The sequence below is a fragment of the Oncorhynchus mykiss genome, chromosome 18 (assembly GCF_013265735.2).
Source record: "Oncorhynchus mykiss isolate Arlee chromosome 18, USDA_OmykA_1.1, whole genome shotgun sequence".
NCBI classification, from domain to species: Eukaryota; Metazoa; Chordata; class Actinopteri; order Salmoniformes; family Salmonidae; genus Oncorhynchus; species Oncorhynchus mykiss.
This window is the reverse complement of record NC_048582.1, coordinates 47,091,648-47,108,799: the sequence shown is the minus strand read 5'-3', so window position 1 is coordinate 47,108,799 and position 17,152 is coordinate 47,091,648. Positions and strand designations below refer to the sequence as shown.

Sequence of the window (17,152 nt, the reverse complement as noted above, 5' to 3'; positions counted from 1 at the left end):
CTTGGTGTGATGTCATCTGTGCTCAGATACTGTGCTGGAGTCTGAGGCCTCATCTTTTAGGTACAATCATTTGGCGGCAGTGGGCGAAAAAGTCCCCAACTGTCATACTTGAGTAAAAGTAAAGATGCCTTAATAGAAAATGTCTCAAGTAAAAGTCACCCAGTAAAATGATTCTCGAGTAAAAGTCTAAAACTATTTGATTTAAAATGTACTTAAGTATCAACAGTAAAAGTATCAATAATTTCAAATTCCTCATTAAGCAAACCAGATGGCATGCCAGGGGCACAGTCCAACACTCAGACATAATTTACAAACAAACCATTTGTGTTTAGTGAGTCTGCCAGATCAGAGGCAGTAGGGAAGACCATGGATGTTCTCTTGATAACTGTGTGAATTTGACTACTTTCCTGTCCTGCTAAGCATTCAAAATGTAACAAGTACTTTTGGGTGTCAAGGAAAATGTATAGAGTAAAAAGTACAATATTTTCTTAAGGAATGTAGTGAAGTAAAAGTTGTCAAAAATATAAATAGTAAAGTACCAGATGCCCCCCAATAACGACTTAAGTAAAACTACTTTAAAGTACTACTTAAGTAAAACTACTTTAAAGTACTACTTAAGTACATGTTCCTTCAAGTATTACTAAAGTACTTTACACCACTGTTTTGTCCTTACTTTCCTAACGGCCTGTTCTTTTGTCATGCAGCCTATATTGAAGAGTGTATCATTAAACATCGGGGACACTGAGTTGTAGGATAGCGTTGTCTCCTTCCACAGCTGATTTATCAGGGTAATATCTCTGCTCCCAGACTAACAGGATTGACAGTCACCACCGGAGAACAAACAAACAATAACAAATACATTTAAATATCTATTTGATGGATAAAGTGCTTTCAGTGTTATCTAAAATTCATTGGTTTTATTTAATTGTGGCTTCCTGCCTACTCCTCTGCCTTCAGGCTCTGTGTGTGTGTGTGCGTGTGTGTGTGTGTGTGTGTGTGTTTCATCGTGCCCACTCTCCTGTCAGACTGCCCTTGTAAATGAGGAGTATTATCTTAACAGGCCCCCCATTTTGAATGAATACTCTTCTGTAATGAATTCCCAAACAAAGGGGCCAAAGGAAGGTAACACATCCCTAGGCTATGATATGAGTCACTCTTCCTATTGTTTCATACTATCACCGGTACATCAGTTTTAGTGTTTTATGTGATCTCAGACATGGAACACACTCAACATTTGGCTGAATATTGGAGCAGCAATGTCTAGAGATGTTTGTGTGATGTCGTGTAATGTGTGGTGTTAGGTTAGTTGTGTAGGCGTGGTTTTGAGACCGAGAAGTCTCTAATTTTGCGAGGGCCAGATACAAGTTGTCAAAATGTCATTCTTAAGCTCATTAAATCCAGAGACTGGAGTACGATGTGGAGCTTGACGAATTGAGTCAAGAAATATCCTCTGTACGTTGTCGTTGATTCGGGCACGTACCTCTGAGTCTGAAGGCATGTTCCTTCACGCTGGGAAGGGCGCTATCTCTGTTGCTACCACTTCTAATAAGGAACACTGAACCGATCAATACCACCCTGCTCACCTGCAGGGCCCTGCCCTCCCTCCCTCCCTCCCTCCACCCTGATTTATTATTATAGAATAATCTGCTGACACAACATGAGTTTGGTTTCCTTTCTAACAAATCAATTCCTGTTTTAGTTTTCAGTTTTGCTTCGTTGCAGAAAATTAAACAACGTTAACTTTTGTTTTCTGCAGTTTGATTTTGGATAGAATGTATTATAATGCATCATAGCTGTCTGGATTAGCTGAGAATCAAACCTTTCAGGGCCGTAGAGGTTTCCACAGCCTTGGTCTCATCAGTCTCCCTCATGACTTTCACTGCCATTCATCTCAGAGCCCAGAATCAAATCAAGTGGAGCCGGCAGACAGACATTAACATTTACGTTAAAAAGTCTGTCACCAGAGACCAGACGGATGCATAGATGTTAATACTGCCGGAGGCCAGGACATTTTTAGGGAAAAAACCTCAGTGTTTTTGTAGCCTTCTAACTAAAACGTTTTTCTTTAACATGCCCTGTCTACAGGGATATTACACTGGAGCAAAACAACACATGCACAGAATGTTAAGAGGTTTAGAAAGGGGGGAAAGGCGTCCTGGTCGGCAGAGTAAATACAGGTCACGCAGCCACTTCATGTACTTATAAAGCTCAGAGTTGTCCTTAAAACTGGGCTAATTTACTATCAATTAACTAGTCAGAAACCTACTTTTGGAGAGAGCTGGTTGATGCTTGGTGCTCAGTGGAATGTGCTGTATCGCACTCCATGAGTGGTTTCCTTCTGATTACTACGATATGCCAACGCTGGCACGCCCTGTTTCCCTGCCATCCATACAACTGCAGGTCTTTAAATGGTTAATGCAGCCACTCCCTCGTCTCTCTGACGGGGACTGAAAGTCATTAAGTCATTTGTGTGTGTGTGTGTACCTCCAGCACAGAGTAATGTCTGTGTGTATTTCCTAGCTGTGCCGTCCTGTTTATATGATGTTCTATAAAGCAGATTGCTGCTGAGCCATAAAACAGAGGATTTCTGGAACAGGGAGATTGTTTTGCACATAATTGCTCTGAGACTCCATTTTAAGAACTTCTAAGTCTCCCTGTATCCATTATGTTTATGCCTCTATCTGTTTCCTCAGTATATACGCATACAAAGAGATACGTGCGTGTGTTTGGTTTTACTATCCTTGTGGGGACCAGAAGTTCTCACAAGGATAGTAAAACAAAGAAAAGTCTGAAAAATGGGAACATTTTGCCGGTCCCTACAAGGAGAAGGCATTTTTAGGTTAGGGGTAAGGGTTAGGTTAGGAGTTTGGGGTTAGGGTCAGAGGGACAGACACCGAGACTGAGCGAGTGAGGGAGCGGGAGGGTAATGGAGTGAGAGTGAGGGTAATGGAGGGAGAGTGAGGGTAATGGAGGGAGCGGGAGGGTAATGGAGGGAGAGTGAGGGTAATGGAGGGAGCGGGAGGGTAATGGAGGGAGAGGGAGGGTAATGGAGGGAGAGTGAGCGGGAGGGTAATGGAGGGAGAGTGAGCGGGAGGGTAATGGAGGGAGAGTGAGCGGGAGGGTAATGGAGGGAGAGTGAGGGTAATGGAGGGAGAGTGAGCGGGAGGGTAATGGAGTGAGCGGGAGGGTAATGGAGAGAGCGGGAGGGTAATGGAGGGAGAGGGAGCGGAAGGGTAATGGAGTGAGCGGGAGGGTAATGGAGGGAGAGTGAGGGTAATGGAGGGAGAGTGAGGGTAATGGAGGGAGAGTGAGGGTAATGGAGGGAGCGGGAGGGTAATGGAGGGAGAGTGAGGGTAATGGAGGGGGCGGGAGGGTAATGGAGGGAGAGGGAGGGTAATGGAGGGAGAGTGAGCGGGAGGGTAATGGAGGGAGAGTGAGCGGGAGGGTAATGGAGGGAGAGTGAGCGGGAGGGTAATGGAGGGAGAGTGAGCGGGAGGGTAATGGAGGGAGAGTGAGCGGGAGGGTAATGGAGGGCGAGTGAGGGTAATGGAGGGAGAGTGAGCGGGAGGGTAATGGAGTGAGCGGGAGGGTAATGGAGTGAGCGGGAGGGTAATGGAGTGAGCGGGAGGGTAATGGAGTGAGCGGAAGGGTAATGGAGTGAGCGGGAGGGTAATGGAGTGAGCGGCAGGGTAATGGAGTGAGCGGCAGGGTAATGGAGGGAGCGGGAGGGTAATGGAGGGAGCGGGAGGGTAATGGAGGGAGAGTGAGCGGGAGGGTAATGGAGGGAGAGTGAGGGTAATGGAGGGAGAGTGAGTGGGAGGGTAATGGAGGGAGAGTGAGCGGGAGGGTAATGGAGGGAGAGTGAGGGTAATGGAGGGAGAGTGAGGGTAATGGAGGGAGAGTGAGCGGGAGGGTAATGGAGGGAGAGTGAGCGGGAGGGTAATGGAGGGAGAGTGAGCGGGAGGGTAATGGAGGGAGCGGGAGGGTAATGGAGTGAGCGGGAGGGTAATGGAGTGAGCGGGAGGGTAATGGAGGGAGAGTGAGCGGAAGGGTAATGGAGGGAGAGTGAGCGGGAGGGTAATGGAGTGAGAGTGAGCGAGAGGGTAATGGAGTGAGCGGGAGGGTAATGTAGGGAGAGTGAGGGTAATGGAGGGAGAGTGAGCGGGAGGGTAATGGAGGGAGAGTGAGGGTAATGGAGGGAGAGTGAGCGGGAGGGTAATGGAGGGAGAGTGAGCGGGAGGGTAATGGAGTGAGCGGGAGGGTAATGGAGGGTAATTGAGTGAGCGGGAGGGTAATGGAGGGAGAGTGAGCGGGAGGGTAATGGAGGGAGAGTGAGCGGAAGGGTAATGGAGGGAGAGTGAGCGAGAGGGTAATGTAGGGAGAGTGAGGGTAATGTAGGGAGAGTGAGGGTAATGGAGGGAGAGTGAGCGGGAGGGTAATGGAGGGAGAGTGAGCGGGAGGGTAATGGAGTGAGCGGGAGGGTAATGGAGTGAGCGGGAGGGTAATGGAGGGTAATGGAGGGAGAGTGAGCGGGAGGGTAATGGAGGGAGAGTGAGCGGGAGGGTAATGGAGGGAGAGTGAGCGAGAGGGTAATGGAGTGAGCGGGAGGGTAATGTAGGGAGAGTGAGGGTAATGGAGGGAGAGTGAGGGTAATGGAGGGAGGGTAATGGAGGGAGAGTGAGGGCAATGAAGGGAGAGTGAGCGGGAGGGAGCGTGAGGGTAATGGAGGGAGAGTGAGGGTAATGGAGGGAGAGTGAGGGTAATGGAGGGAGAGTGAGCGGGAGGGTAATGGAGGGAGAGTGAGCGGGAGGGTAATGGAGGGAGGGAGCAAGAGGTGGGGGCAGCGGGGAGGGAGCGAGACGGAGGGAGGGACTTTTTATGAAACTCACAAATCTCCTCAAATCTTTAGATGTTTATTTCTCTATTAGTTTTACATAATTTGAATCATTTTTCTTGTGTCGCTACAGGAATGCGTAGCTGCATTCTGTTGTATCTATGGAGCTCAGTAGCTGTACTGAAATGGACTCTGTAGAAATGACTGTATATAAAGCCTGCTGCTATCCTTAGGTAACAGTCCTATTTTATCTAACAGCGTGGTTTTGCTCCTCACATGAGAGCACTAAAGCCTTCGCTCTGCTCCGGGATACGATGTGATGGGGCATTGACACCAGCAGGTTGAACTCAGGTTTGCCTTCCACTGCAGAACAATTGTCTCTTTTCAAACCACGCCAACAGGCTTACTCTACTAGTAAATATTTACTGTAGGTTTGATGAGACAGTGTTTTGATTTCACCAGGAAACTGAACGAGTAGTAATGAGTCAGCCTACACCCGCAGGCAGTGATAGATACAGCATTACATCCATAGCAGGCCAGTGTGCTAGATTCACTCACTGTGATCCATCACTGTATGAATGTGGTCCTGAGGAGGTGAATCGACTGAACATTTATTTTGTGTGTGTGTGAGGGCGGTTAGACTGTCAGAATCAGGGCAACTGTTAGTGTTTGTTTGCCCTCCCTGCTAACACACTGACCCACTGTGTGTGTGCCTGCATGTGTGTGTTCGCCTTCTGTAATGCACTGTCCCTCCATTCTCAGCACGACCCAGCAATAACGTGTGTGTGTGTGTGTGTGTGTGTGTGGATCCGTCCTCTCAATCCTCTGCTCTGCTATTGTCCTAAACACAACCGGCTAACCGTTTACACACGGTTTCATCAGCACTTTGGTAATCATTACTCTAGTAGGAGTTGTACTGCCTTTGGTAATCATTACTCTAGTAGGAGTTGTACTGCCTTTGGTAATCATTACTCTAGTAGGAGTTGTACTGCCTTTGGTAATCATTACTCTAGTAGGAGTTGTACTGCCTTTGGTAATCATTACTCTAGTAGGAGTTGTACTGCCTTTGGTAATCATTACTCTAGTAGGAGTTGTACTGCCTTTGGTAATAATTTCTCTAGTAGGAGTTGTATTGCCTTTGGTAATCATTACTCTAGTAGGAGTTGTACTGCCTTTGGTAATCATTACTCTAGTAGGAGTTGTACTGCCTTTGGTAATCATTACTCTAGTAGGAGTTGTACTGCCTTTGGTAATCATTACTCTAGTAGGAGTTGTATTGCTTTTGGTAATCATTTCTCTAGTAGGAGTTGTATTGCCTTTGGTAATCATTACTCTAGTAGGAGTTGTACTGCCTTTGGTAATCATTACTCTAGTGGGAGTTGGTACAAACCTGTCATTCTGCCACCTAGTTAAATAAAGGTTAAAAAAATAAATTGAAAATCTTTCTTTGTCTGAATTGACTGAATTGTAATGAGCCCGACCCTGGCCTCAACATACTCAGCCAGCTTCTTACAGGTGCTGAATCTTTGATAGTGTGAGTGAAAAGCAATGAAGTCTTAGTAGAGTGTGAGTAGTTGTACTGTTTGATATCAAAGAGACAGTACAGGCCGTGTAGTTATTCCCTCTGTGTGACCCACACTGTATAAATGGTTCTGAATATATCACTGTACTACGACACTACAGGCCTACTCTATTTCACATGTATGTTTTATGCTCCTTTGCCCAGGCCAGACGGCTAGCATGTGGATGCATTATTTAACACAGCATATTACTGAGAGCTCTAGGTCAGCATTCACTAGAACCAACATCTGCAGAGCTTCCTCTTTTCTGTTCGGTTCGCTCCATCCTCTTTGGCAATGACAAGGAGTGGATTGTCAGCTAATGAGACTGGTACTCAGGCTAGCAACACTCCACCACATGATTAATATTCACCCTGAGGTTCTGAAGTGCTGAACCTTCCTGCTCTCTCTTTAATCTGGAATGAATGAATGGCCAGGAGCCTCGAGGTACGAAGGGAGGCTAGGAGGCTAGGATGTGTCCCAAACGGCACCGTGTTCCCTTTTTATATTGCACTACCTTTGACCAGGGATTAGGGAAGAAGTGCATGTAAAGGAAGTAGGGTGCCATTTGGGACACGAGGAGAAGGTTGCAGCTCAGCTCTCCTCAGCTCTTTCAGAGGCATATTTCACATGGAATTGGCTCTGTGAGGAGGACACCTGAGAGGCAGACCTAAGGTTGTGAGAGAGGCTCATTTGACCATTTATATTATATAGACACCCTACTTCTCCTTCTTTTTGCTTCGGACTAAAGTTTTAATTTCCCAAGGTGCACCCCGGTAGTTTACTTTACTCTCCATAAACCCTATTAACCCACCAGGTCCTGGGCTCAGAGAATGGAGATGGAAGTGTGTGTGTGCGAGCGTGTGCGTTTTGTCCGTGGCTTAGGCTCAGCCAGGCCCTCTAGTGAGAGCGTTCGCTGCGTTTTAGAGATTGGACTGTCGAAACGGAGATGGAAGACTGTAATGTGCTTGGTAACAGAGCTGTTTCCCACCTGTGTCATTATAGTCTCCATTTCAGAATCCCCTTCATATGATAACTTCCTCCACTGCCAAATAACACTTCTGCTCTGTCTCCCCTGACAGGCTAGTGAATGATCTGTCGAATGGAAATCCTCTTGTATCTCATTATACAGTCAGTCAAGCTACTTTCTAATAGCACAATCCTGTTTAATGTTAGTGTGAACCACAGGAGGTCATGATAAGCACTGGCTAGAGACTAAAATGATTAATGTTGGCCATTTGTAAGGAATAGAAAGATAAATGCGTACATTACAAATAATCATGTAGCACGTCAGTGAATCCACTATATTCAATTGTTGCAAATGCTGAAAAAAAACAATTCTGCCGAGACGCCCTTTTAAATGGATTGTCATTGGCCCAATGACTGGAAGTCTATGGGAACAGCTAGCATGTCATTGCGCTAACGCTGGTAGCAATGAACCCACTACCCTTGCCACCACTGCTGAACAAAAAAAAAAACCTAGGGGAAACACTGCACGTGCTTTTCTTTAATGATCTCTTCAGTCTACTAATAGTAATATAATCTGGTGGTCATTAGAGGATGAACTTGGTTGCCTCTCATTCTGTCAACTGAACTGACCCTGAAACAGATCCTTTACATTTTCCTGAGCAGCTCTCACCGACAACACTTGAATGTAATTGGTTTTTAGTTGCCTCAAATCAACTGTTTCTGCACGGGCTAATGGAATACGAAACGGAATTTACATATTTGCAGAGAGCCAACCAAACAATCTATACAAAGAAATACATATTTATGGTTTATTTGCTTTATTAAAGTCATGAATTATTAACTTGTCTGACTGTGCTTGAGGCACCATGGAGTCATTATTTTCATCAAACAATGTTTTTAATTGCAATGGAAATACTCTGGCATCTTGTAAATAAAGCTATACACTTAACAATCCGTATTTCTCCTTCCACATTATTTACACATCCCTGAATCCCATTCACCTATTATTACTCACATACACACACAATTATATATTTGTGAGCTATTTTCTGACTTTAATGAACAGACAGAGAGGGGATGACATTGGGGAAAGGTCAGTCGGCCCGATCGAACATACTGTGTGCTGACACCATAGACGTGTGCCGTAGGCTGGGGCTTAGACCTCTGCACCAACCTAGGCCACACCCACATACTTGTACTCATATTTGTCTGTGTGTTCCATGTACATTTATACACCCTTGCGGCGCAGATATGTAACGCATCAGCTTCTCCTGGTCTGAGATTCACTCGGATGCATTGTTCTACCTCCTCAGAGTTCCAGTGGGTCCAGGGAGAAGTGTGTGAGGTCCAGCTGATGGTCTACAACCCCATGCCCTTTGAACTCCGTGTGGAGCACATGGTGAGTGAAGCATTACTTCTGGATGCTACAACCACGCAATGACTTAGTGAAAGTCCCTGAGAAGATGTTGTCATGGCCTCTCGGGGTGGGGGGGTAAACTTTCCTCATCACATTACATTAGGGGCAAGCCATTCAACTGTGATAATGTCTTGTAGTTATCTTTGATGACCTCATTAAAGTCTAGCTAAAAGCCCTGTTCTGACACTTTAATGCAGTCATGATGGTACAGGACTGGGCCAGAACAAACTTAGCCATCCTTCTCCCCTGACACTAAGCGCACTGGAACAATGTAGGACGCTTGAACCCATGTGGTGCTATTACGGTTAATAGTTCTCATGCTAGCTATCCTCACTGTCAGTGTAGAGTGCTTCTCTAATAGTAAGGTAAGTGAGAGGAAATACCCTTTCACTCTCCTCTCCATGTTAGTCAACTCTTAAAAAGGCCCATCGCCATCAGAAAGGGAGACAAGTGTAAACAAATTGCTATAAGAAACAATATGTAACTTTATGGCCGACCCGACCATATTCACATAGAAATGTGTGTTATAGAGCTGTCGTTCTTATTGAAAGCAAGTCTAAGAAGCGGTAAATCTGTTTTATGTGCGCCATTTCAAATCTTTCCGTTCTTAATTTCCAAACAGTTTCAAACAGCTGAAAATACGATATTTTTGCTTATGGAAAATATATTTCACAGCGGTTTAGATGATAAAATGATTCTCTGCACAATAATATATTTCACAGTGGTTTAGATGGTACAATGATTCTCTACACAATAATATATTTCACAGTGGTTTAGATGGTACAATGATTCTCTGCACAATAATATATTTCACAGTGGTTTAGATGGTACAATGATTCTCTACACAATAATATATTTCACAGTGGTTTAGATGGTACAATGATTCTCTACACAATAATATATTTCACAGTGGTTTAGATGGTACAATGATTCTCTACACAATAATATATTTCACAGTGGTTTAGATGGTACAATGATTCCCTACACAATAATATATTTCACAGTGGTTTAGATGGTACAATGATTCTCTACACAATAATATATTTCACAGTGGTTTAGATGGTACAATGATTCCCTACACAATAATATATTTCACAGTGGTTTAGATGATAAAATGATTCTCTACACAATAATATATTTCACAGTGGTTTAGATGATAAAATGATTCTCTGCACTAAACTTGCTTGTTTTGTCACAAACTGAAATTTAGAATTAGATTTTTTAGGATTAGAATTCTAAACTATTAGAATTTTAGCAACCAGGAAATGGCGGTGCGATTTCTGCATAGTGCATCTTTTAATAGCTGCTTAATGATCGCAGCCTTTTTAATCCTCAGCAATTCCATCAAGAACCTTTTTTTAAAGAACTTTACAGCTATACCACCCTCTTCTCCAGCGCAATCTATCACTCCATTGGTATTGTTTCTTATTCTCTGTCTCTCTGTCACGGATGCACTCAGTCTCACACACTTGAATTGTCTTTCTTGATATCTGTAAAGGTTCAGGCTCTCTCAGGATCACAGATTCCTTTGATTGTTGAGTCGAACCTCTTTGCTACTCGTTGGAAGTGTTTCTTAACGGATGCACTGATGTGGCACAGACGGCATTTGAGATGCACAACAATCATCTGACTCGGTCTGTCACACACACACACACACACACACACACACACACACACACACACACACACACACACACACACACACACAGCCGTACTATAACTTCACGAGGCGCTGCTCGCTGTGTGCCGTCTGCTGGAACTGATGCAGCCTTTAATTGGACACTAGAGCGCAAATAGCCATGGAAGGGTGTGTGTGTGTGTGTGTGTGTAATGTCTTGACTGTGCACAATGACAGGAGCCCCAGGGTCTGTCATGTCCGAGGTGTTTCTGTATGTACCTGGATGGGTCTGAGTAATTCTCAATCTCTGGCGTGTCAGAGCAGAACTAATCATTTGTGTGTGTTTAAAACACGTGTTTTGGAGAGGCGGGAGAGTGGGATGGTCAAACGGCAATCAGGAATTATTACTTTCTTTGCTGTTGAGGGGGTCCTAGAACTGTCACTTAGCCAGTGAAGAGACACACACACATCATTAGCCACTGACTCACCACCTGCGGATGGATAGATGGAGGTACAGAAGGAGACAGAGACCCCCTCCTGTTCTACTTCCATGGCAGCTGGTCGCTTTAGGTGGTACAGTCCAGCTGTCATGCAGGGTGACTTGGCTTAAACACAAACTGATGTTCATCATGACCTGACCTGACCTGAGTTCACACAGTATGTTTTCTTTTCAGTACTTTAGCTGCACATGATTTGAGGATTCTTGGCACAATGGAACCAACGGAATATCAACTCTCCACCCAGGGCTTTTACTTGTGACTTATAGTTCAATGTCATAACATACTTTATATGGGCAAATTTAAATGAATAGACTATAAAGGAAAGTTTACAGACTTGTGTAGTGAGTTGATACAATTCCAGGGCTTTTACTTGTGTAGTGAGTTGATACAATTCCAGGGCTTTTACTTGTGTAGCGAGTTGATACAATTCCAGGGCTTTTACTTGTGTAGTGAGTTGATACAATTCCAGGGCTTTTACTTGTGTAGTGAGTTGATACAATTCCAGGGCTTTTACTTGTGTAGTGAGTTGATACAATTCCAGGGCTTTTACTTGTGTAGTGAGTTGATACAATTCCAGGGCTTTTACTTGTGTAGTGAGTTGATACAATTCCAGGGCTTTTACTTGTGTAGTGAGTTGACACAATTCCAGGGCTTTTACTTGTGTAGTGAGTTGATACAATTCCAGGGCTTTTACTTGTGTAGTGAGTTGACACAATTCCAGGGCTTCTACTTGTGTAGTGAGTTGACACAATTCCAGGGCTTTTACTTGTGTAGTGAGTTGACACAATTCCAGGGCTTTTACTTGTGTAGTGAGTTGATACAATTCCAGGGCTTTTACTTGTGTAGTGAGTTGATACAATTCCAGGGCTTTTACTTGTATAGTGAGTTGACACAATTCCAGGGCTTTTACTTGTGTAGTGAGTTGATACAATTCCAGGGCTTTTACTTGTGTAGTGAGTTGACACAATTCCAGGGCTTCTACTTGTGTAGTGAGTTGACACAATTCCAGGGCTTTTACTTGTGTAGTGAGTTGACACAATTCCAGGGCTTTTACTTGTGTAGTGAGTTGACACAATTCCAGGGCTTTTACTTGTGTAGTAAGTTGACACAATTAATTAATCAGAATTAACACATAAATGAGTCTCCATGGGAAACTTAAGATACAGAAACTGTAAATAACTTATTAATAAGAAATATGTTTTTTTGTGTGATTTTATTTCAATAATTCAACAGAACAGATACAATACAGCAAGACTAGATACTACAAGAAAAGGTAATTCAACCCTCCCTACCCACCGAAATAAATTATATATTAAAACAATAACAAATAATAAATAAATTAGAATAGTAATAATACTAATAATGACTTAAATAAGACAAATGACAAGAGATCCCAACATAGACATAAAACATTAGAAACAGTACATTACAGAGACATAAAACATTAGAAACAGTACATTACAGAGAGACAACACGATCAGCAAGCTCACACCCACCAACCCCAATGGAAGTATTTACATATTGTCCAGAGAGGGTTGCCATATTTTCACCAAGTAGTGGATTTATTTCATTGATTTCTTAAAGGAAGGGTCATCTTTTCCATACGACTACACTTATTCATTTCAGAGAGCCGTCTTGTACTTGGGAGAGGAGAATCTGATTTCTGTGTCAATGCAACACATTTTCTTGCAGGGTGATTTCTGTACATTTGATGTTAAAGTTATTCCTCATTTGGGAAGTTACCCAGAAGGCATATTTCAGGGCCAAGTGGGAAAGGCACCTCCATAATAAAGGTCAGAGTCACAAACATCATGCCAGAAGGCTTGTCATTTAGTACACTGACAAGTACAATGACAAAAATTCATAAAAGTGCCTTCTGTTGTTTCACATCGAGAACCCCATTTCTGATATTTCAGGGTGATGTCTATGTAACCTCTTGAGGTGTCAGAGTAGGTGGAGAAAGTTGTAATGTAGAAGTCTGTCTAGAGTTGATGGTTGCTGACACTATTTTGGCATAGGTCCAACCAGAGACCCTCATCAATTAAAATATTCAAATCAGAATCCCGTCGCTCTGTTGACTTATGTACATCTGGTTTTGGGCGTTGTTGCATTGGCAACGAGTCCACTCTGGATATACATCTATATGAGTCATGGTTGTCATGGTGTTCAATACTTGGAGATGTATCACTCTCTATCAAGAGTGTTTCTGAGAAGGTTTCTTCCCTGTAAATAAGAAAATAACTGATTATTGTATAAGTGATATTTGTCATAAGTACCCCATCTCTATTACAGTGTTCTACATGCCTTATCCCCTTCTCATGCCACTGTTCAACATTTTGGCAGGAGTCTGTTTTGCCACAGGGGTGTTTTGGGTGTCACGTCTTGTTTCAGACCAAATAACTTACGAATTTCATACCAAGATCTTACTAAATTGATGGTACAGGGATTGCTCATTTTTGTTGATATAGTCTTGGGGATCCACTTGTAGATACTATTACTCCCAACCTCTTCATTAAGAGCAAACATTTCCATCTGAGTCCAAGAAAGGGCTGGTTCAGTTTCAATTGAGATGGAAATGAATCTAATTTGCCCTGCCCAGTAATACATCTTGAAATTTGGTAGGCGGAGACCTCCTAGACCGTAATCCCTTATGGTCTTGTTAAGGAACTTAAAGAAACTCTCAGGTAGGGATATGTGTAAAGATTGATATAGGTACATCATCTTAGGCAGAACGTTCATCTTTAATACAGCTAATTCGCCCAAATAATGTAAGAAGCAGATCTATCCATCTATTCAAGTCATCCACCGCCTTCTGAACCAAGACACAGTAGTTAAAGCTTGTACAAATGTCTTAAGTCATTATCAACTGTGATTCCTAGATATTTGAACCCCTGTGTCGACCATCTGAAGGGACCTGTTCGTTCACAGATGCTGTAGTCAAAGTGGAAGTATTTCACTTTTGTCCATGTTGACTTTGTAACCTGATATGGAGCTGTATGAACCCAACAGCGGCTAGTTTTCAGAGGGATCCCAAGTCCGTACGGGAGTTGCAGCGATGAGACAAGACTGTAATTACTACCAATTGGATACCACGAAATTGGGGAGAAAAATCCATTCCATCAGAAGTGTATAACTTCAAATAGTATTGTTTAAAATAATAATTCATCTCTAATGGGTTGTGAGATACTTGACCGTTCTGTGTTTCAATACAGTTGATGGTTCTCGAATTCTCCTCAGCTTTTATCTGCCAGGCCAAGACTTTGTGTTTTCTCCCGCAATTTATAACATCTTTGCCTAGTTATAAGAATAGCCTTTTCAGTTTTGTACTTAGGGTATTTCAGTGTTTTTATTCAGCAATGAGTGGTATTTAGAGACAGAGTTTTGGTGTTCTTTTTGAGACCTTTTGTTACTACATGATTCCATGTGTTATGTCATAGTTTCGATGTCTTCACTAATATTCTACAATGTAGAAAATAGTAAAAATAAAGAAAACACATACTCATTCAAGGGTTTTTAAAACTTTTGACTGGTAGTGTATACAGAGTACAACACTTTTGGGAGAGGACGGACAGTTTGTTTCTGCCTCTTTCAAAAGAGTTGGGTTTAGGCGCCGTCCCTTGAACTCCATCCAGCATCCAAACAGAAAGTGTGAGGGGAGAATGATCTGAGATATAGTTCTGGATAAATACTCAGTTTCCACAACTCTACGGGTTACCTGTGCTGAAAGGAGAAAATAATCAATCCGGGTATGAACGTTCTGCGAGCAGGAGTAGAATGAGTAATCCCTATCTTGTGGGTGGAGCTGTTTCCATGTGTCTTTCAAATTTGTGTCTTTTCAAATGTACGTCTTTCATAAATGAAAGATTGCGTTTGTCTGACTAAGTCAATGAGGTTGCTTTAGTTGAGGATCTATCCAGAATCGGATCCAGACTAATTAAAGTCGCCCCCAACTAAGAGTGTTACCTGATATTCCGTTACCTTGAGGAATATATCTTGAATAAAATGATGATAATCATAATTAGGTGCATATACATTAAACAAAGGTCCAACTTTCAGAATACATTCTGCCATGGGCCACTACATAATATCCCAGATCCCAGTGGTTCAATAATTGTTTTTGTCACACAGAAGGGTCAATTCTTATTAATCAACACAGCTACTCCTGGTGTCTTTGTGTTATATAAAGAGGCAAAGACCTGTCCTACCCATTCCCTCTAACCTTTTATGTTCTGCCCTTGTTAGATGTGTTTCTTGTATGAACACAACGTCAGTCTTCAGCTTTTTCAAGTACATAAGCACTCGTTTTCTTTTAACAGGTTCGTTCAGTCCATTAACGTTTAATGATGTTTGATTTACTATCTTAGCCATATTGTTCACCCATTTACATAAATGTAAATGTCAAGGGTATGTCCAATAAGGGTGTGGGATATTCTATTGCCTATTTTCTGAGAAGCTTGTAGTTAAACACATATTATGAAGGGAAGGTCTCTCTCAAAACACTACTGTAATATAAAGTAAACAAAACACTACTGTAATATAAAGTAAACAAAACACTACTGTAATATAAAGTAAACAAAACACTACTGTAATATAAAGTAAACAAACAATTCCCCTCCTCCACCCCAAATGCTGTTCTTGAACGCGCCCAGCAGAAATCCCACCTGTAGTGGAGCTACAGCATCGCTATTCCTAAATTACATTTCTAACATGAAGGCAAACGTGAACCTGGAGCTCGAGCCCAGTAAATTGACAAAAATAGAGAATTCTTCACCCACCCTTTATATGATGAAAGTCAAAAACAGTAACGGGTGTCCTGATCCCAACACACCTACCTTGACAGGAAGCTAAATATAAGACGTCATGGCTTAGCCATATGAAAATCTTATTGACGTTTTAAATAACTTAAAAACAACGTCACTTTGGTAAAAACCTAGTTTGTTTACATGGATATTTGGATCTTACCTTATTGATCTGTCAGTAAGCTATAGAATAATCCATCAAAGCAGTCCTACCAGATATATGCAAGTAATAAGGCAGACTAGTGGGACCAAGCCCAGCTAACAGGGAAATGAACCCTGTCCACTAGCCAATCAACCATGTCCTGAGCCGGTCGCCTGCAGTCCGCGGAGAAAAGGTTGAAGCAGCGCAAAGGGAATGTTCTTGGAGGTCAGTTATTTTTTTTCCACCTGGTTGAATTCCTTCCTGCGTTTGACCCTCCCGGGACTTATGTCGGGAAAGAATGTAATCTCCTCCCCGTTGTGTCGGATCACTCCTCCTTGAAATGTTTGGCTACCGTTCTGAGAACTTTCTCTCTGTCCTGGTACCTTAGGAACTGAACGAGGAAGGGTTGTTGGTTCTGATCAGCGGATGGTGACCTGTTTGGCTGCTCGATATCCAAGGGTTAAGCAAAATGTTCTTTGCCCAGAAGGGAGGGGATAATGGCAGCAGAGGGGTCTCACGGCACTTGCGGAGGCTGGTAATTGTCATGTTGCTTCGCCTACTGTCGTTTTCCAAATGGTCGACCTTATTCATCAGGCATTGGTTGTTTTTCCGCAGTTTCTGTAGTTCCATCCCCATTCCCTCTAGCTTGTCCTCAGCAGTGCTGATGCACTCTTTAACTTCTTCCATTCGTGATCCAAGCGTGTTGTTGTCAAACCTGAGATGGAGTTTTTGATTTCAGCCAACTGTGCTGAGATGAAAACGGCTGAGTTCAGCTGTTCCAAGTTAAATTGTGTTGTGAGGGAGTCATTGCCTTTGATCAGTTTGAAGATGTGAGCTAGCCTAGCTTCTTCCTGAGGTGTCATGGTGCCATCTTGGGATTCCGGGGAGGCCATGGTCAGAGGTTCTTTCTCCGTCATTTCTTGGTCTGTTTCGGGTGCTTCCCTTGCCTTTTTCTTTATCCTGTAGGCACATCAGCACTCTTGGCTACTGTGTAGTAATAGGTATGGGTGAAGTTATCAAGTTATAGGATACGTTTGTTTAAGATTTATCTGGAGCTCTCGGTCACGCTTCTTCCTAGCTTCGCTGCATCACGTGACCCCCAATAGGAAATACATATATTTCCATGACAGAATAAAAAAGCAATTTTAGACTGACCAATGTAGTGGCGACAGCAGACTGGGATAGGGAGAGATTGAACATGTCCGTCAACACTCCATGCGCAGACCAGCTTGCTGTCGTGTTTACGGATGTATTCAATATTCTCTATCCCAGTCTGCTTTCACCACTTGCTTCAATATGTCCACCATTGCTCCT

At 43.0% G+C, this 17,152-nt stretch overlaps 1 protein-coding gene across 4 annotated transcripts in view; it reads left to right on the top strand.

The window, feature by feature from the left end:
• Nucleotides 1–17,152, top strand: part of trappc9 (trafficking protein particle complex 9) — a 283,555-nt gene that overhangs the window by 32,216 nt on the left and 234,187 nt on the right. For all 4 annotated transcript variants that reach the window (XM_036952949.1, XM_036952950.1, XM_036952948.1 and 1 more), the window contains one exon: nucleotides 8,676–8,761. In XM_036952949.1, the coding sequence (XP_036808844.1) occupies nucleotides 8,676–8,761 (86 nt within the window). The remainder of the gene's footprint in view (nucleotides 1–8,675; nucleotides 8,762–17,152) is intronic.